The 19760-nt window shown below is 40.8% G+C and overlaps 1 protein-coding gene, 1 long non-coding RNA gene and 1 pseudogene across 10 annotated transcripts in view; 2 read left to right on the plus strand and 1 right to left on the minus strand.

The window, feature by feature from the left end:
- Nucleotides 1–986: 986 nt before the first annotated feature.
- Nucleotides 987–17708, minus strand: SSBP1 (single stranded DNA binding protein 1). 6 transcript variants are annotated; one of them, XM_047763015.1, is made up of 8 exons: nt 17461–17674; nt 16916–16979; nt 14980–15040; nt 14164–14304; nt 13900–13987; nt 11348–11436; nt 8320–8393; nt 987–1189 (listed from the first exon to the last, which is right to left on the minus strand). In XM_047763015.1, the coding sequence occupies exons 2-7, from the start codon at nt 16937–16939 to the stop codon at nt 8350–8352; spliced, it is 447 nt and encodes a 148-aa protein (XP_047618971.1). In that variant the 5' UTR covers nt 16940–16979; nt 17461–17674; the 3' UTR covers nt 987–1189; nt 8320–8349. The 6 variants fall into 6 exon arrangements, with proteins under 6 accessions (XP_047618971.1, XP_047618968.1, XP_047618966.1 ...); XM_047763012.1 differs by having other exon boundaries at nt 987–1297; XM_047763010.1 differs by lacking the exon at nt 8320–8393 and having other exon boundaries at nt 17404–17677.
- On the plus strand, nt 11798–12073 carry LOC125117258 (small ubiquitin-related modifier 2-like; annotated as a pseudogene).
- LOC125117260 (uncharacterized) overlaps nt 17692–19760 on the plus strand; it is a 33056-nt gene continuing 30987 nt past the window's right edge. For 3 of the 4 annotated variants that reach the window (XR_007132558.1, XR_007132560.1, XR_007132559.1), the window contains exon 1: nt 17692–17874. This is a non-coding gene — a long non-coding RNA (uncharacterized LOC125117260). The remainder of the gene's footprint in view (nt 17875–19760) is intronic. The other variant, XR_007132557.1, reaches the window with a different exon arrangement.

The raw sequence follows: 19760 nt of genomic DNA on the forward strand, positions 1-19760 counted from the left end.
GCCACAGCAACACGGGATCCGAGCTTCATCTGTGACCTACACCACAGCTCATGGCAACGCCAGACCCTTAACTCACTGACAGAGGCCAGGGATCAAACCCGCATCCTCATGGATGCTGAGCCACGATGAAATTACATTTTCTTTGCTGTTGTTAATTGACTTCTATATACTCATCTGACTTCCAGCCACTCTTAATTACTCATCCATATTCTTTTTTTCTAAGTAATCACAGCATTTGTAGTTTTTTTCCAATCTTAATACTTTTTCTTTCCCTAACTGTGCCCTGATACACTTAAGAAGTACCAAGAGCTCACTCTCCCTGCCAGCACTCACAATGAAGTCATGTGAGCACCATGTGATGGTGGCCACAGGCCCAGAGCTCAGGCCTCACAAGAAACCACGCTGGTCCCCTGATCTTGGGACTTCCAGCCTCCAGAATGGTGAGAAAATAAATGTGTTAAGTCACCTCACCAATGGTGTTTTGTCACCGCAGCCCAAACTAAGATATCTAATGATGCAATAAAAATGCTGTTATAGTTAGGATCCAGTAATTTTCCTGTGGGAAATCTTACTCCATGTTAACCAGTCGGCTCCACTGCCAGGGGAAGCATAAGGGTGGTCCTTCTGTCCTTAACTTCTTTCTTTCTTTAATAGGGATTGTTAACTAAGGGTCCTCATTAGGAACTTCGCGCAAAATTAAACATGTATTTGATGAGCGAGTGTGTTCACGTTCGCTCTTTTTCAGGCTAATTGCTAAGGTTCTGTGTATGTCTTATGTCCCAATCCCCTCCTCAAATTTAGAATGAGGCCTAAGTTAAAAGCCTCAAGGACTGAGAAAGCAGAGGTAAACATCTTATTTCTACTTAAGTCAGAAAGTCATACGAGAGACAGGTAAGAGTCATGAGTTGATCATGTATATGGAGATAAAGGTAAGAACGTGTGCCTTAGTAAGTACGGATTGTGTTTCACTGCAAAGCACAAATAAGTGGCTTAAACAAGGCAGAAATTTATTTGTATCTCCAAAGGTCCAGAAGTAGACTGTCCAGGACTGGTAAGGTGGCTCCATGGTCATCAGAGATCCCAGCTTCTTCTGTCTGCCATCCTGAAGATCACCTCAGGGTCCAAGACGGCTACTTTGAGATTCGGTGATAATGTCCACATTCCACAGAAGAAAAAGCCAGATGAGGGCCTGGAGAAGCACACAGGATGAGCCTCCCAAAAGAGTGAGCTCATTTAAGGAAACTTCCTAGAAACACCAGCAAATGACTTCTGCTTATACCCCCTTAGTAGTCCTTAACTGCAAAGGAAAAGAGGAATGCAGTATTTTAGCTGTCACCCCCAACAAAGCACGTGTTCTGTAAGTGTAGAAGGAATAAGAGATTTGGGGTCACGTATTAAACCACGTTTCTTGTTTTCTGTACCTTACAACGCTTTGACATCTTGAGAGCTGGCAGACTCTGTAAGGGACAGTCCCATGCCTCCCTGCCCCAAATCTTAATTTCTAGAAACAGCAAAGCACTTGCCCATAAGCATGCCTTTGGCAGGTAAACCAAGGAATCCTGAGTTCATCCTCCTCATTAGCCTCCTTTGATTAGGCTCCTGCAGTGCAGTCCTTGAAGTCACCTCAGGGCCAGGTCCTGACACCTAGAGCCCACCTCCACTGCCCACCGGCGGCAGAAAGGTACTGAAATTGTCCAATCCCAAACGTGCTCACCTTTCCTCTATCCTATCTCACCCACTCTTTCCCCATGGAAACACCGATAAAAGCTCTGCCCACACTTTCCCCTCCTTCTGCCTCCTGACCTACCCGGGTGCTTCCCCATGTAGTCCTACATGGTGTGTGCACACACTGCTCTTGAGAACGCCAAGTAATGAACTCTTCTTTCAAAAACAGCTGTCTCCATGTCTGTCATGTATGCCATACCTGATTAAAACAAATCCCAGACAGGCAGGCAACTGGAAATCTTTCCCGCAAGACGGTTTTCCACAACAGAAAGCTGGAATCCTGGCAACATCCGAAAGTTATCTCACAAAAAATCTGCTTTGTATCTGGCAGCAGAAAAATAAGTCACTCTTGCCTCAACTTCTCTCCTGCATGCCAGACTCATTAACCTTCACCCTCCCAAATATAAGCTAGAAAGTCTACAATTAAATTATTTCCAGGAGTTCCCGTCGTGGCACAGCAGAAACAAATCTGACTAGGAAACGTGAGGTTGCAGGGTCGATCCCTGACCTCGCTCAGTGGGTTAAGGATCCAGTGTTGCCAATGAGCTGTGGTGTACATCATAGATGCAGCTGAGATCTGGCATGGCTGTGGCTGTGGCTGAGGCTGGCAGCAACAGCTCCGATTAGACCCCTGGCCTAGGAACCTCCACAGGCTGTGGGTGCAGCCCTAAAAAAAAAAAGACAAAAGACAAAAAAAAAAACTACTTCCCAAACTAAACTTATTATCTTCACTCTTCGCTTATCTGCTTCCACACCCATGTTTCTTAGTCTCAGAAATAAAACGTCACCATCTCCACAGCTGCCCAAGCAGAGCTCTCAATTACCTTCTCATTGCCTCTACTCTTACCACTAACAGCTGTTTGTCACCACTAGAGCCTGGGCAGGAGCTACGTGTGCTCAGAATCTCCCACCCAGAGCCTAGCCCAGGATCTGGCACAGAGTCAGTACACAACGAATGAGTCAACATGAATCCTAAAACCCCCTCATGTCACCTCGCATCCCCACTCTACTAACGTTCCAGGCTTCTTTAGTAGCTTCCCAACTGCCTCTAGGCTTTCCTCCTTCTAACCCTTCACCAGACTGCGTTGCTTTTTCTAAAGCACAATTCTGATGAGATGTCCCTGTTTTATTTATTTTTTTATTTTGCTTTTTAGGGCCACACCCAGGCTAGGGGTCGAATCTGAGCTATGGCTGCTGGCCTACACCACAGCCACAGCAACACCGGATCCGAGCCACATCTGCAACCTACACCACAGCTCACAGTAATGCCAGATCCTTAACCCACTGAGCAAGGCCAGGGATTGAATCCGCATCCTCCTGGACACCAGTTTCCACTGCGCCACAACAGGAACTCCTAGATGTCCCTGCTATAAAACCTTCCATGGCTCCTCACCGCCAAAGTCCTCCGCAAGCTTTCAATGCCCTTTATGATCCAGCCTCAAACCACTTCTCATGTTGTATCTTTGAGTGTTTCACACACTTTTAAGTTTCTGGACCTCTGCTCATGCTGTTTCTGTGCTGAAAAGTAACCTAACTATTCCTTCCCTCTGTTCCCCACCATTTGTTTCCACCATTACGAGTGTCCCTCACACCACATCACACAAGCTCCTGCTTTTATCTTCCCCACCCAACCCCCACCAGCCTACACTGTGAGTCCCCTCAGTGCAGGAGTCCTGTCATATTCGTCCCAAGATCCAGGCTGTCTGGGTGCAGGGCATACAGAAGGTGCCCACCTTCTCTGAGTGACTTCTGAGTTTTAAAAGGTACAGATTAATTGTAAATAGCCATAAGAAATTAACAACAAACCAATAAAACATAACCTCGTTTAAAATAACTGCAACAGTAACAACAGCATGTATGGAGCACTTGATTCGGTGACCATGTGCTTGTAAGTAAGTTACACGTATTTTTTACCATATTCTTCACAGCAGGCCTATAAAAGCAGGACTACTGTTATCCCCGGTTTATTCAGAGAAAAACAAAACAACAAAAACCCAAGGTAGCCAAAGTTAAGAAACTCACCAGAGGTCACCCAGCTGGTGAGTAAAGTGGGGAATTCGAATGTAGGCTTTCTGACTGCACAGCCTTAAGTGAACTCTTATGAGAGACCACCCTTTTTTCAAACAACAAGCACAGCAGAAAAGCTAAAAGTTAATAGGTACACCTTCTGGACAAACAGGACACCGAGGTCCAAAGCACAGCACAGAGCTAATGAATGAAAAGTAATGACATAAAAAGAAAAATATCAGGAGTTCCCATCGTCACTCAGCAGAAACAAACCCAACTAGTATCCATGAGGATGTGGGTTTGATCCCTGGCCTTGCTCAGTGGATTAAGGATCCGGTGTTGTCATGAGCTATGCTGTAGGCTGGCAGATATAGGTCCGAACTTCCATATGCCACAGGTATGACCCTAAAAAGACAAACCAAAAAAAAAAGGAAGAAAAATATCAATATTGTGGATTCACAATTGTGACAGCTGAAAATCAAGCTAGCTACACATATCCTATCACAGACTGTGGGACTAGCACAGAAGCCAAGCATAGCAGTTCTGAGGGGACTTCACTGCTGCTGATGCTGCCAAAAGTCTCACTCTAAAAAATGAGCCTGACGAACCCTTGAACAATCCTCCTGACGATCTCAACTCTTAGCAGGAAGGAAATTATTGTAGGAAACAATGAAAGGAACAGACACTCTGAACTTATTTCAAACTGTAAAGAGACAGTGTTTGATAAAGAAGCAAGAGGAATATGTAAAGATAGCCTGGTACGGAAATTAATGGTGACTTATTTTCCTGCAGGATCTTAAGACAGAGAATCAGAAAGAACAGAGGTAGCAGTATTTCTCCCTCACTCATACTTCTCCCCAAAAGCAAAACCTATCATGTATTGAACTCCTGGGGTGATTCGGATGAACCCTGCATGGGGCACTGGTCAGAAGTTAGGAGTGGAGGTTCTGGTTATGCAGAGCCAATGGGAGTGGGAAGGCAGCAGGAAGGAAAATGCAGCCTTTGTGTACCCACATGCGGCTCTTAAAAGCTGCATGTTTTTGCCATGTTTCTTAACCTCTCGGTTTCAGATGTCTTAACCTATAAAATGGGATAATACTACCTTCTTCTTAGGGTAACGGTTGAGTGAAACAATGAGAAAATGCACTTAGCTCAGGGACTGATATGTAGTAAGCATACAATAAATGTCAGCCATTAATATGACCTTGTAAGATATTCCTCCCTAACTCACTAGCCTTGGGATTACCTCTCATTTTCTACACTAATTTGTTTGCAGTTACTCCCATCGATCTTCAGGGCATATAATGCAAACCCTAAAAACAAAATACATAAAGTGATTCCGCCCTCATTTTCCTGTCAATGTTTCAGTGCAATCCAACTGAACAACGACATTTAGGAGCTCCCTTGTGGCGTAGTGGGTTAAGTGGCTCAAGCCACTGCTGTGGCACAGGTTTGATCCCTGGCCTGCGGAACTTCCACATGCTGCAGGCACTGCCAAAAAAAAAACAGAGAACAATAAACATTTACAAAGCTGTAAAGTGTCACTGCTAGGCTGAGCTGGACAAGGGCAAAAGGGTAGTCTGAGTAAGAGACAACCCTGCCTCTAAGAATTGTCTGCTATCTTTCAGGGACAAAGAGAAACTACCATTCATTTCCCCTAAATGAGCTGCAAAGGTTAGGCTGTAATTCAGTTGGCAACAACAAGTAATGCCCAAAACAGTCACAGAAACATGTCTTTTGTGGTTTTGACTAATAGATCATCCAGCAATTTCTAAAAAACTCGACGACTCTGAGAACCGTACTTGCAGCAAACAGTGGATCTCATGCGGGCTGGTCTTGAAAGTCAGCTGTTCTGAGTTGTGCATGTATATTAAGAAGAGAACATAAGAAAAAGGGGGAGAAAAGATGACGGATCTAAGCACGAGATACTATGATGAGATGATGGGAAAAAATACATGACATTATCTTGTTCCCCTCCAGTCTATGAAGCAATACTAGCTCAAAGTAAGTGAGGAGAGCAAGCCTGCCTTGGAAATATTAGAAAGATTTTTGTTCCCCCCAAAATGTAAACAGCTTTATTTACTTTTTCTCATTATAAAAGTAATACATGTTCAATGCTAACAAAAAACAGAATATACAAAAGTGTAAAGAAATAAGGAAAATCACACAATTTCCCCAGAAATCATCACACATACTATTATTTCTTCTTCCAGACTTTTCAAGTATATACTTATGTCAATTACCTCTTTTTCAAAAATGGAGTAATATCAGACATGCTATTTGATACTCTTGCTCCCATACTTCCATGTATCATACTCACCTTTCTACTCAACACAATATCCCAAAATCAAAGTCACAGGGCAATTTTCTGTAGGTACATTACCTGACACTGTGAGAGCATGAGAAAAGGAACTCGAGGACACAAAACTTGGGTTAGAAGACCCCTGTGGTCTGTTACTGCTGTCAGATCCCATTTGTCTACTGAGATCAGCCTGAGAACAGTAGAAAGTATCTCAGTAGCTGGGGCTGCCTGCATGGGGAGGGCAGCTTATGCTCCCACAGGCTGCTTGGTTGTGGGCGGTAGGGTCTGCAGAATCGCACGCACGCATTCACTGAACACCCGACTCTGAAAGCCCTGCTGCCCCAGCCTCAGAGTCTTTCAAGTGATCTCCAGCTGGAGTCTGGAGAAGAGCCCCTCGGCTCATGAGGATCCCATAGGACACACTTTGTGTCCCTGTGCCCTGGGCTTGGAATCACTCTTGGTTGGTCATCAGGCCATTTTTGTTTGCCCTGTCACTTTCCCAAAGCACAGATGCATCATCCCGTTTAAACAGGAATACTAATCTGCACAACTTCTCACAACTTTGAAGGAGTATAAAAGCAGCTCTGCAGAGGAAAGAAATGATGATGGCTGAAGAAATTAACTAATTCATTAAAATTAAAATTTCAAAACTTAAATAAAGATGGCTGATATGCTGAAACGGCAATCAATTTCCTGCTGTTCCTAGGCAAGAAAAGAATAAAGCTAAGGAACTCCATCTTTCCTTAACCAAAATGGATTATGATACCAAAAAACCACTCAAGTGTGCAGAAAATACCTTAAAACAAAGTCAAGGGTCCATAATATAGGGTGTGAATTCAGAACCTATTAAAGTCCAACAGCATCTGAGCTGCATTTAGCACCACTCTGTCAGGCGGAGGGGAGAGGACAGGCGGTCCAAGGCAAAGCTGGAGGCTGGGTGGCCCAGACAGGGTACGGACTTCTAGAGTGTCAAGTAAACAATCGGCTCAGCAGCAGCCAACTTCTAAAACACTGCAGCAGACTAGCAGAAAGACCTGGCAGGGGCTGATACCAACTTTGAAAAGAAAAGCATTAACAGGAGTTCCCATTGTGGTGCTGTGGAAAATCTGACTAGTATCCATGAGGATGTGGGTTTGATCCCTGGCCTCACTCAGCGGGTCGGGGATCCGGTGTCACTGTGAGCTGTGGTATAGGTCTACAGATGAGGCTCCGATCCCATGTTTCTGTGGCTGTGGTGTAGGTCAGCAGCTACAGCATCTCATTTGACCCCTAGGCCTGGGAAACTCCATATGCTGCATATGCAGCCCTAAAAAGCAAAAACAAAAAAACAAAAAAACAAAAAACAAAACAAAACAAAAAAAGCCCCTGAGTGTATTTTATGTAATCTTTATTAATAAAGTATTAGTACTCTGCAATTTTCAGAATCTTGTAATAAAGATAATTGTGTGTATACACTTGTACACAACATGTACATCAAGAGATCAGAGAGAAAAATAAAAGGCAACTACTAAAACCAGAGCTCTTGTGTCATCACTTGGAGATGAACTATTTCACCCCTGGTTATACATTAGGTCTTTAGCGCTGGTAAACTATTCATAAATGATACTAGGAAAACTGTCCAAAAACAAAGTATGTGAAGCAGGTAGGCCAGTCGTGAAGCTATTTAGGTTAGATACTAACCACTGTTCAGCAAGCCCCTTCGGTTAGGGGTAAGGCTTACTATCCCACCGGGATCATTCATGTGTCAACACGTAGTGCCTACGCCGTGCCAAACACTGATGACAAACACTGATCAAGATGCACTGCACGAAGGAGACTGCCTAGTCTTCAGGCAATAAAGACTAGGCAATCTAGTCCATAAACTAAACAGATCTAGTCTAGTCTAATCTATAAACCAAACAGATAAGGAAATCAGTACTTACAACCTGACAAACAGCAAAGCTCAGTAATACTCAATAATAAACACTGAATGTCTGAATCAATACTATAACATAAAGTGTTCACAAGAAAACATGGGTCTTCCCAAAGGAAATGCATCCTTTTGCCACAACACAGATGAACCTGAAAGTTCACCACTTTGTACACCTGTACGCAGAAACCATCCCTTAAAGAACAAACAAGCAGTGAATACCGTAACAGTAGGAGTTACCAAGGTTCATGACACAAAAAAAGGAGCGGCAGCGACAGTCAGGAAAAATATTATCACTCATCTTACATAAAAGAGTATTTTAATTCTTGTCCTTAGAAACTATAAAGACTATCATGATTTGGAAATGAGACTGTACCAAACGATGGCCAAAGAAGAACCGTCCGTTCTATGCCTTCTCTTTCACCTGGTCACTCAGAAATATAATGTTATCTGTAAAGAAGCCAAAGCATAAAGATTATTCTCACAACTCTTTCCTCATTTCAATCACCCTCCCTCCACCACGTACATATTTTTATGTGTATGTGGTAACGTTCACAGAAAAGATTTTAGACAAATTCTCAAAACACTATGTTCTTGAGAAATAATATATACAACAGGCATAATGGAGCTAACAGTTGGGCTTTGACTGTTTATCAACAATTCAGACGTGGTGAGAAGTGGGACATTTCAGACTTAAAAATTTATTTATGTTTTTAAGTCTGAATACTCACACAGAACACACATTATATTTTTAAATTTTAAAACAGTGAGTTTTACAATTTTCTTCTTGGGAAAATTCTTACTAGTCAATCATTACAGAGAGAACATTTTTATCCAAAAACATCAGACACTGATCTTAATATGTTGTCCAGAAAGAGTTAGAACAAGCAAAGAAAAGAAGTAGTATTTCCTATATAATGCTGAAAGATCTATAGAATTGTTGAAAAAATGGTTACCGCATATTAACTGAGTATGTATTCATCACTACAGTCTTCTAACTAGAGTAGTTTGGCACAGAATGTTTACTTCAGAAGAGATGATGAGAACGGCCATCACTGTGGAAAAAGGCACGAGTGCCCCCCACTGGTGGTTGTTTCTAGGTCACACACACTGATCCCTAGGAGCAAAAAGTGCAGCCTACAAAACAGATCTGCCAAACTAAACTCTATTTCCTTCCAATCTAATGTTACTAGAGATCTGTTTAGTTTTACTATTAGCCATAAACCTATTTTAACTGCTTAATCATCCATGCTAGGGAGTACTAGTGACAAGAAAAAAAAAAAAAAAAAAGGCAGATAATTTGAAATGTTTCTATTTGGTCTGGTTTATAACAATCTGCACAACCCAAAGTTGGCCCACCCATTAGCTCTATAGTGGAATATGAAAGTGTTAAATGCTTCATAAACACATGATCAACAGATTTCATTAGAAAGCTGGGTCTTCCACTGCTGAAATCACAGGTATAGTTCTATACCATATATAGATCTGGGAAAAATTCTTTCAGTAGGTAGATACCTCTGGAGACATGACCCAAGGAAGAACAGAGCAAGCAGGAAGTGATTTATAGTCAAGACACTGGAGAACTACGAAAGCAAAATGGTCAGAAAGAAACTCATTTCAAGTTTAATAATGAGGGGAAGAAGATATCCGTGTTGGTTTTCAAGGTCAATACACTTTCACAGAAAGAAAGGAAATGTGTGATTATTATTTACAACAGACTATAAGGTATCAATATGGCACAGTAGTTGAGACATGAACCCTGGAGCAAGTGAAAAGAGAAAGATAAAAGGAAAATCTGATGATTAAGAGACTTAAGTTGTCAGATTTTTAGCCTCCAGAACTGTGAGAAAAATCATTTCTGTTGTTTGAAAAAAGAAGGAGGCTTAAAAAATATATATATATATATATATCATGTAATATAATGTATGGACTGGTATTTATGAAGCAATCAAGGAAATTTCGATACTGTGACCGCTGGTTAAAAAAAAAAAAATTAACAGCAACTTCTTAATATTAGGTGTGATGATAACACTACAGTTAAGTTTTTAAAAAGAATTCTTATCTCTTAGGGACACCTACTGAAATATTTAGAGATGACATAATGCCTCAAGTTCACTTCAAAATAGTCCAGGTGGAGGAAAGGTGAGCTAAGGCATGGCTGAAATAATACTGGCCACCTGTTGATAAATGTTGAAGCTGCATGATAGAGTTTTTCTTTTTTATTCTTCTCTCTCCTTTTGTGTGTGTTTGACATTTTCCATAGTTAAAAAATTAATTTTTCAATGACATCTAGTTTTGCCAAATATCAGAAGTTCATAAATACTGAGATACTACTACAATAACAAGTAGTTATTTATCAAAACAAGGCTTCTCAGTGTTCATACCCAGAAAAGACTAGAGAAGAGAATGAATGCTTAACAATCATCTTATTTAGTTACTCATCCAAAAGGTCAAAACGTATGATCTATCTCATTAAAAGATGCATTTTCAATACACTTTTAGTTTTTATATGTATATATTAAGGTTGTTTTAGTCTATTATGTTCTAAAAACAACTGTAATGATAACACAATCAAGAAGAAACCTAAGAGTTACTGTCACTGAATTTTAAAAAATATTTTAAAATTTCTGTTTATGTTAGCACTTTTGTTACACATAATAGAATGAATAGCAAAAGATTCCTGGTTATATATTAAGATACACTTTTGAAGAAAAAATGTAATTGAAAAGCATGTTCAGAGTAAAGGGAACAATGTAAAATTTCCAAATGGTGAAATTTGTATTTTTTTTTTTGATGATGGATATCAAATTGCTATAGTATTTACATCCATTAATATCTTTAAAAATAACAATTTTATATCAAAAAAATTTTAATGTCAACTTAAACATGTCCAAAGGGATATATTGTTTTCAAAATCCTTACAGAATTGTCAGAGGAGTTTGAAAACTCTGCTCTAGAGAACACCTTCTTAACTTCCTTTAAGCTCCCTGTACTCTGTTGGACAAGGATAATAAAAACTTAAAATTAAATCATGTTAAGGACCAAATAGGTTCCGAATAAATCTGAATAAATGTTTCACACCACTCACATTAGTAAAACTCTGACTTGTTTAGGTCATGTCCTCCAAAGACACTAGATTAAAGGTTTTCTAAGTCCAAATAATAAGTACCTGCTTAGTTAGACCAACTGGAAACTCTAAAATTTTGGGGGGAAGCAAAACTGTGAGTACAGGTATAATTTTCCAAAGGAAGAGAGAAATGTAGAAATTTGTAGCAAGCCCACAAACCGTGCTGGGGACTCCTGGTAAGGTGCCTGACATTCTCATCAGCATCAGTACTCACAGCCAAGCTTTTAAGATAGAAAGCAGAAAAAAAAAGAAAAGGCTGTTCTCCTGAGAGTCTTACCAGCTATAATTGTGGTTGCTTGTCGTCTCACGTTATTTTTATCCGTGTATTCGCCATAGTCTACTTTCCCTTCCACGTAAACTCGAGACCTGAGAGAAATAAAATGTAGTTTTCAGTCTGAGATTCCAATAGGCTTTACAAGAGAGGCAGGTCAGAGGGGATAACGAGTAAACACTAAGGATGAAATAGATGGTCATACATAACCTCACTTTTGCTGCCACATCTCAAAGTTCGGACCTAAGAATACTAACAGAGAATGTACACACGGCCTTGACACACCTAGGAAAAAAAGGGAATGTTTCTGTCCTTGAGCTGACTGTGGTCTCTATGGAAGTTAAAAACCAAACCAGAACAAACAATCCATGGTTCAAAAATCTTAAGCCAGGCTTGTTTGGTGCAGACCTGGGACCTCTTTTGTGAAGCAGCAGCTGAGGAGACACCAGCGGCGTCATGGTTGACAAAAAGCCCAAGGAAGGGGTGGAGACTGAGAACAAGGATCACGTCAATTGGAAGGTGGCGGGGCGGGACGGCTCTGTGGTGCAGTTTGCGAGGCATACTCCACATAGTAAACTAATGAAAGCCTATTGTGAATGACAGGATTTGTCAATGAGGCAGATGAGATTCCCATTCGACAAGCAGCCAATCAATGAGACAGACACAGCTGCAGAGCTGGAAATGGAGGGTGAAGACACAACGGGTGTGTTCCCGCAGCCGAGTGTCTACTAAAAGGGGGATGTGCCACTTCACTCCCGAGTTCTATTCCTCCAGACCAAGAAGACATTCTCAATTAGAAAGCCACAACTTGGTTCCACCACATCCTGACTACTACCGTATAGTTTTCTCTATCCTTTCATTTCCCCTTTCCCATTCCTTTACTGCACATAAAGTAACTGGCGTATGTGCAGAAGCATATTGCCTTTTTTTTTTTTTTAAACTAAATGGTCAATGGCAAGTTTCGATTGACATCAAATGGAGACAGGATGGGGAAAAATACTGGTTCTGTGAAAACACCCCTTTTGTCCATTAGCGGCCTGCTCAATCAGTTCTTATCTTGACATCCCAGTAAGTTACTTTGCTTTAACAAAAAAAAGAACATAAAAATCCTAACATATCTTGTTCTACTGGAGAATTTCAATGTTTTTCATTTATCACTATAAAAACCAAGGGAAATGTTATAACTTTTTAATATGTAGCTGTTACATGCGGAGCAATCTGTTTTTATGTAGGGATAACTTACTCTAAAAGAAATGAATCCTAGATTGTTTTCCCTTCAAGTAAACTTCTTGTTGAAATAAACTTCTTGTTAAAAGAAAAAATCTTAGGTAAAAAAATTTTTTACAACGTAACCTTAAGACCAAGAAAATGAAGAGCAAACTGAACTAGTGGTATCCTTTGAATCTCTGTGATTGATTGCCCATGAGTTACTGTCCTTCACGTTTGATTTTGGATTCTCTAACAGATTTGGTGATTTTCACTTTTTTTTCGATCATTTTCCATAGTGAGGTTCATCAACTTAATCTCAAAGGACTTAGATTATCAAAATTCAAAATGCAAGTTTTCAGCTTAGTACTTCATTCAGTTAATTACTAAGACTATTTCTGCACCATCTAGAAGGCTGAACTGGAAGACAACCACGACTCTGAAGGTAGAAAGTGACAACGGCACCAGTGCTCATAGTGTACCAAAAACGTACGCTACAGAAAGTAGATAAAACCGGCAAAATGCCTGGGTGACAAAGGCAACACATACATGGATTTATTAATCAGCAGGTGAACTTGCATACAGACATTTTCCTTGAAATTTCCTCTATGTGTTTATACGAGTGATATGCACATATTCCTATAAACATGGAGGTACACAAGAAAAGATATGCAGTTACTGAAAAGGAACAGAAATTTTAGTTATGCTCGAATTATTTTTCATGAAATGTTTTATTTCTACAAAACAAGAACATGTCTAAATACACTAACAGTAAATACAGCTGCTGTTAAACACACCCTTTTGTCCTTCTGCAGGTTCGGAAAAAAGATACTTTTAATAAACAATCAATCCAAGCGTTCCAAAAAGAAACTACTAGGCCTAAACAGAATTATTAAATACGGAATAACTGCTGTGACTATTACCATAATTCATCACTGTCAGACCTCAGACGGTCCAGACCCTCTGCCAGGACATCATGCGGATGCCAAGAGGCAAAAGACCCGAGGTCGGGGTCCCTGGCTCCGGTGGCGCAGAAAGCCCTAAAAGCACGGCTGCACTTGCTCACACGGCACTCAGCACCCTTTGCTGTTTCTCTTAGCTCACTGGCTCTATTTAAGTACACACATTCTTTGCCCTAAATTATAAGTTCTAGAAAGGTTAAACCATGTTAAAACCTTTAAATTAGTCACATGAGGCGATGCACTGTGCAGAGTATGAAGCACTGAACAAATAGCTCTTGAAGTAATAGAATTAGTGTTACTATATAAATAAAGGAGCTACAGTCCATGAGAACACCCATTACCAGTTTTGGAAACCACTCGATCTGTAAGATCCTTCCTTCCTCAACTTACCCTTTTTTCACATACTGATATGCCACATCTCGGAGGCCTGGTCGGAATACCGAAATTCTGTGCCATGTAGTCTTTTGGCTGACATCACCTAAATCACAAGAACAGGAAACATGGTTACAAATGCAAGGACAATGTGGCCAGCAAAATCAATGCCACAATTTCTGAGAAGAGAGCAGAATTAGAGGAGATCCTTTTTCAAAGCAGCTTATCTCTACTTAGACAACTGTTGCCAATAAAATTAAAACGCCAGTCTTCTATACTCACCCATTTGGTACGCTTCATTTTCCCCTGACCGCCACATCTCATTCGTTGCTAGAGAGAATATTGTGACTGGGTTTTTTCCTTCCACCTGCCTCATGACAGGGTCCTGACCTACTCGACCAAGTAACTGCACACGATTCAGAGCTGAAATGCAATGTGTAGATAGAATGAGATTGCAAGAAACGTGCAGCAGAGGAACAGCTACAAACACTACCTCGCCTTCAATCTCAGCATTAAGCAAATCCCAAGTTCTAGAAGGTCAGAAAATAAGTTGAAGAGACGAATAAAGGAGATTAGGAGGGCAAAAGAGGGTTGGCAAGAAAGGAAGACATAGTCATAGAGGAAGGAGCCTCACAAAATAAACATTAAGCTCTTTATCATAAATCCTTCTTTAAAATACCTTAAACAAAAAAATTTTTTTTACACTGTCTGCATGGTTAAAAGAACAAATCTGAAATCTGAAGATCTTTATAAATACAAGGGACTATTTCTGTGACATAGCAGTTTTCATAACATTCACTACTTGAGCCGAGTAGCATATACTCTTGAAAGACTTAGATAATCAGATAGGACTTAAGGACATTCTCTGGCAGCAAAGTGACAAGAGTGAGTGAAAACTGAGAGAAGAAGGGCCCAATTTAAACCAGGTCCCCACAGCCTCATGGGACAAGGTCAAGATCAGAGGGGCAAATACGAGCCAAAAGCATGGTGACAGGTTATAACCTAAAGAGTGTACCTCTCTCTTCTGCAACATATTTGCGAGTATTAGCGCACTGCTATCAATAACCACTTTAAATTTGGAAATCAGCTACTACTTACATCTTTCAAGAACCAAACTGCTAGCTACTTCAGATTCATGTCTTACAAACTGATGAAGTACCTAAAATGGAACAAAAGAGTAAAATGGCTTTAATTTGAGGGAAAGGCAAATGCAAACAGAAGACCTGTTCACATCTGGTCCCCATCCAGTGAGCAGCACCAAGGGAGTACACGCCCAGGCTATGAGGGGCGCCATCACACTGTGCACAAGGACTACACAAGTACTTAAGGGCAGCCTGCTGCAGAAGCCCACGTACAAAGGAGGTATGAGACAGCACACACACACACGAGTTCATTCACAGAGCTCTCCTGTTTCTTCTGTGAAAGTCTTCCTGATCATGGTGCTTCTGGAAGCACCAAAAGGTAAAATCAAACATATATTGGAAAAATTCATGCTGCTGCTTCTTTTTTTGGGGGGTGGGGGGCTGCACCCGCAGCATATGGAAGTTCTGAGATAGGGGATGAATCAGAGTTGCAGCTCCAGCCTACACCACAGCCATAGCAATGCAGGATCCAAGCTGCGTCTGCAACCTACACCATAGCTCACGGCAACACCAGATCCTCAACCCACTGAGTGAGGCCAGGGATCGAACCCGTGTCCTCATGGATACAAGTTAGGTCTGTTACCGCTGAGACATGATGGGAACTTCAGGAAAAATTCATGCTTCTGATAGACCAAAGAAAAAAATCCAGGATAAACTAATATAGTTCTTTGATAAAGTACAAAGTTATGACTGTCCAGGGAGTTCCCGCTGTGGCACAGCTAATGGGAACTCCCTGGACAAATAGCTAACTAACTAGTACATGTGTCATGATTCTAGAAATGTACTAATCTGAGTGCTCAGATATGCCAGAACTCACAAGTTTTATGGAATAATAATGTCTCATAAATAATAACTGTCTCATTTGGGACACACAAAAATCAAGACCTACTACTGGAGAAACAGACATAGAAAAAGAATTCTTTAACTGGGAGTTTTTTTATATTAAACTTTTAACTCTTTTCTATCTGGCTTTAAAAATATCTCAATACAGCAGTATTGTATATGAAGATCGGGGTAACTTTTCCATGTTTCACATTTCAACACATTAAAAAATACGGAGTTTAAAAGTACATGTAAGTTGGAGTTCCCGTTGTGGCTCAACAGCAAAAAATCTGACTGGTATCCCTGAGGACACAGGTTTAATTCCTGGCCTCATTCACAGTTCATGGTGCCCATGAGCTGTGGTGTAGGGTGCAGACACAGCTCGGATCCCACGTTGCTGTGGCTGTGGCACAGGCAAAAGGCTGCAGCACCGGTTTCACCCCTAGCCTGGGAACCTACATACGACACAGGTGTGGCCCTAAAAAAAAAAAGAAAAAAAAATACATATAAGTTATAAGTAGGAATCCAAGAATACGGGGTCAATTCTACAGTAGAGTAGGGGAAATGAGAAGATGTTTCCTAGAGGAATTGATTCTTCATTAGTCTTAACAGGATGTGGAGTGAGAAAGAGGTGTTACAAAGGAAACTCTATAGAACTTGGTACCCAACTGTGCTAAGTGAGATAAAAGGTGTCTAGGCTGACTCAAGACTGACAACATAGAAGACAGGTGGTCAGAAAAGAAACCAGATGCCTTATTTTTAAAAATGTTTCAACAACGATTCTTAACATGTTTAAATCAATAAAGACTTAAAATGCTATTTAACTGATCTATATGCAAGTAACACATGTTTTAAAAAGTAATGACTCCCACTATATATGTATATAAACTAAAAATGTTTTCTTTTGCTTTATTTATACAGGCAAAATCTGTCCCCAGTGCTCTATGACAAATAAGTGCACATATGATGGGTAGGCTCAAAGGTCTTTTGCCTCTGCTGGCAAAAGCCTAAAGAAATTTGATCGCTATAGCTAATAAGACATCTCAACACTAATAGGGAAAGTGATTTACCTGAAACACAGGTCTTCGAAACATGGCTATTTTCTTCTCTTACAATCTAATCTTTAGTCTTTTCCTGAAGGAAAAAAAAAGAGATAAAAAAAAAAAAATCCTATATCAAGACCACAAATTCAGTAAGTCCTAAGTTCCTAACTGCATTCATAACTTTTATGCAATTCACTCAAAAACCATTCACACATCAACGTCCTTGCACATGTGACGAAGAGTCCCTCCCCCTCTCCAAAAGACCTGTTCGGCTTTTTGATACCCCTTAATTTCCTCTTCCTCCAACCCATACCAAAATTTCTGATTTTATCCCCATTTCCATTCCACGGTCTTTTCAAATTTTATTAAAATGCAAGTTCCCGTCAGGCAAGGATTTCTGACTTATTCACTGTTCTAATACTCCTAAGACAGTTCCTAAGGACTCAATAAATACTAGAAAGTTAAATTTGGGGACTAGGAGACTTAAATTTGAAAAGAGTTGCTGCAAAAATTACCGCTTCCGTCCCCGTTATGGAAAACGACAAGGAGATCCCGGGGCTTCCCCGCCTCACCCCTGACGTTGAAGACGCCCTTTCTCAAAGGTGACGCTCCCGACGAACAAGATAAAGGGCCGGGAGGCGGAACGACACCGCAGAGGTCTCCTCGTCAGTGAAAAGAGCGGGTCACCGACACAGCACTACCTCCAAAGCCACGCAGGGCCGTCTGCACAGCTAACAGGACCCGCGCGTTCCGCACGCACTGCCCACGTCCCTTAAAACCCTCGCCCCGGCAGCCTCAAATCACGGAATCACTTCCGGGTGGAGCCGGGGCTCAGGGCTCGCGAGAAAGCGTAAAGTCCGCGGCGTGCGTCCTAGAAACGCAGCCGGCAGGCGGCCGGCCTGCGCCGCGGGAAACACACCCCCTTAACGCCATAGTTCCGGGATCTTCCTTCAGGACGGGAGCGAATGGCTCACCGCCCCCAAGTGGTGAGTTAACCTGATTTCTAGTTTGTAATGATTTGTAATTACTATTTGAAGAAGTTCCCATCCCGGCCAGGGTCTCCAAAAGGTGGATGAAACGAATAGCCTCTGGGGAAAACTAGAAAAGTTCAGGCTTCCAAAAGCAAGAAGAAACAAAGCAAAACGAAAAACAGGAAGAGGAGTAAGGAAAGCGCAAAATTTAAGTTACTAAAAAATTGGGAACCAAAAACATGAATGCAATATTTTAAGTCAGAATTAAGGCAAAAAAAAATCCGTGAATAAAATATCAAAATTTTTATAGTTAGCTGAGCCAGAAAGGATCTTAGGGCGTGAAGAAAAACAGCACCCGTATAAACATGTTGTTATGTATCTAGGCTAATCTGAATTCTCCCTCAAACAGGAATTACTAATACACGTTCTCAGACTGTTGGCTGGAAAAAGTTGCAAGTGCTGTTTTCTTTGACAAAGAAAAGCATATTAAAATGTCATGGGAGAGCAGAGTTAAAACATTCTCCTCTGTTATCAAGTGGATCCTCTTTCCCATTGTGCCCAGTACTTCAGCATTGTTTTGCTCTTACTGTCTTCAGCATCAGAAATGTCCTTTCCCCCATATTTTCAAAATTCTCTACTCATGTCCTTCCTTTGTTCTCCACATTTCACTTTACACACTCGTTCTATCTTGTATTGGAATTTAAATGCTCAGGAAGGTACCTCCTCTTCCTCATTAGTCAATTGTGAACTCTTAGAAAACAGAGTCCTTGTGAATATTAAATTAGCGATTATGCTTAAAAGCAAGAACAGGCCTTAGAAATGCCCAGGCCATAGACTAGAACAAAGAAGTAGAACCCAGAAGGATACTCAAATAGGCTTGAAAGTAGAAAAAAAAAAATCAAGGATTCAAAAGAGTAAGTAGCTGAAGTGTATTTTTGTATTAAATACATCCATTTCAAAAATCTACGATTTGCATTTTGGTAAGGAATCCCTGAAACCTCTTCATGGTGTGCATATGCCTGCATACATACTTTAACATAAACTTCGAGTAGTCCATCCAGGGATCCAGAAAAGCCCTTCCCAATTCTGGGAAGAGCTGAGAGCATTGTGGCTTTAATCAGCTACCATTACCTCTGCAATAGTGGAACAATTCAGGGCTTTCATCCTTTGCACATCTCGCTAAAAAAGAATTATGTCTGTCGTATACCCCCAAGGCCATAAGTTTATCTTTGGCCTTACCTTTTTACCCCCCTAAATTAAAAGAAAGTCTCAGCTATAGGCATCAAGTAGTAGAAACCAGGGCTGGCAATGCTTTTTCACAGATGGGAAGCTTTGTACAATTGAGATGCTGTAAAAGAACATTTTTAAGACATTTTAATGAACTTTTTGCTCAGCTTTTAAATCATTTTTTCCTCAAGCCTCATAATAACTGTTGGAAAATTACGGCACGTATTACCTAAAACTGATTGCTTCAAAAGCAATGTTAGCATAGTTATTATGGCTATTTTTTGTTGTTAAATTTGAAAAGTCAACCTGATGATTTTTATGCAGTTCAAAATTTGACATTATGATTCATACAGATATAAAAAATGTTCAAGCTGAAATGCTGACGTTCATCTTTTAGTGTTCATCTTTCTGCAGCCTTAGGCAGCTTCTACAAATTGGTCGAGACATTAGAATTTAGGAAAGCACAGTAGTATAAGATTAAGATTTCTTTAATTCGGAGTTCCCATCGTGGTGCGGCAGAAACAAATCTGACCAAGAGCCATGAGGTTGCAGGTTCGATCCTGGGTTAAGGATCTGGCGTTGTCCTGAGCTGTGGTGTAGGTTGCAGACGCAGCTCAGATCCTGCATTGCTGTGGCTGTGGTGTAGGCCAGCAGCTGTAGCTCTGATTGAAATC

The sequence above is a fragment of the Phacochoerus africanus genome, chromosome 16, assembly GCF_016906955.1.
Source record: "Phacochoerus africanus isolate WHEZ1 chromosome 16, ROS_Pafr_v1, whole genome shotgun sequence".
NCBI lineage: Eukaryota > Metazoa > Chordata > Mammalia > Artiodactyla > Suidae > Phacochoerus > Phacochoerus africanus.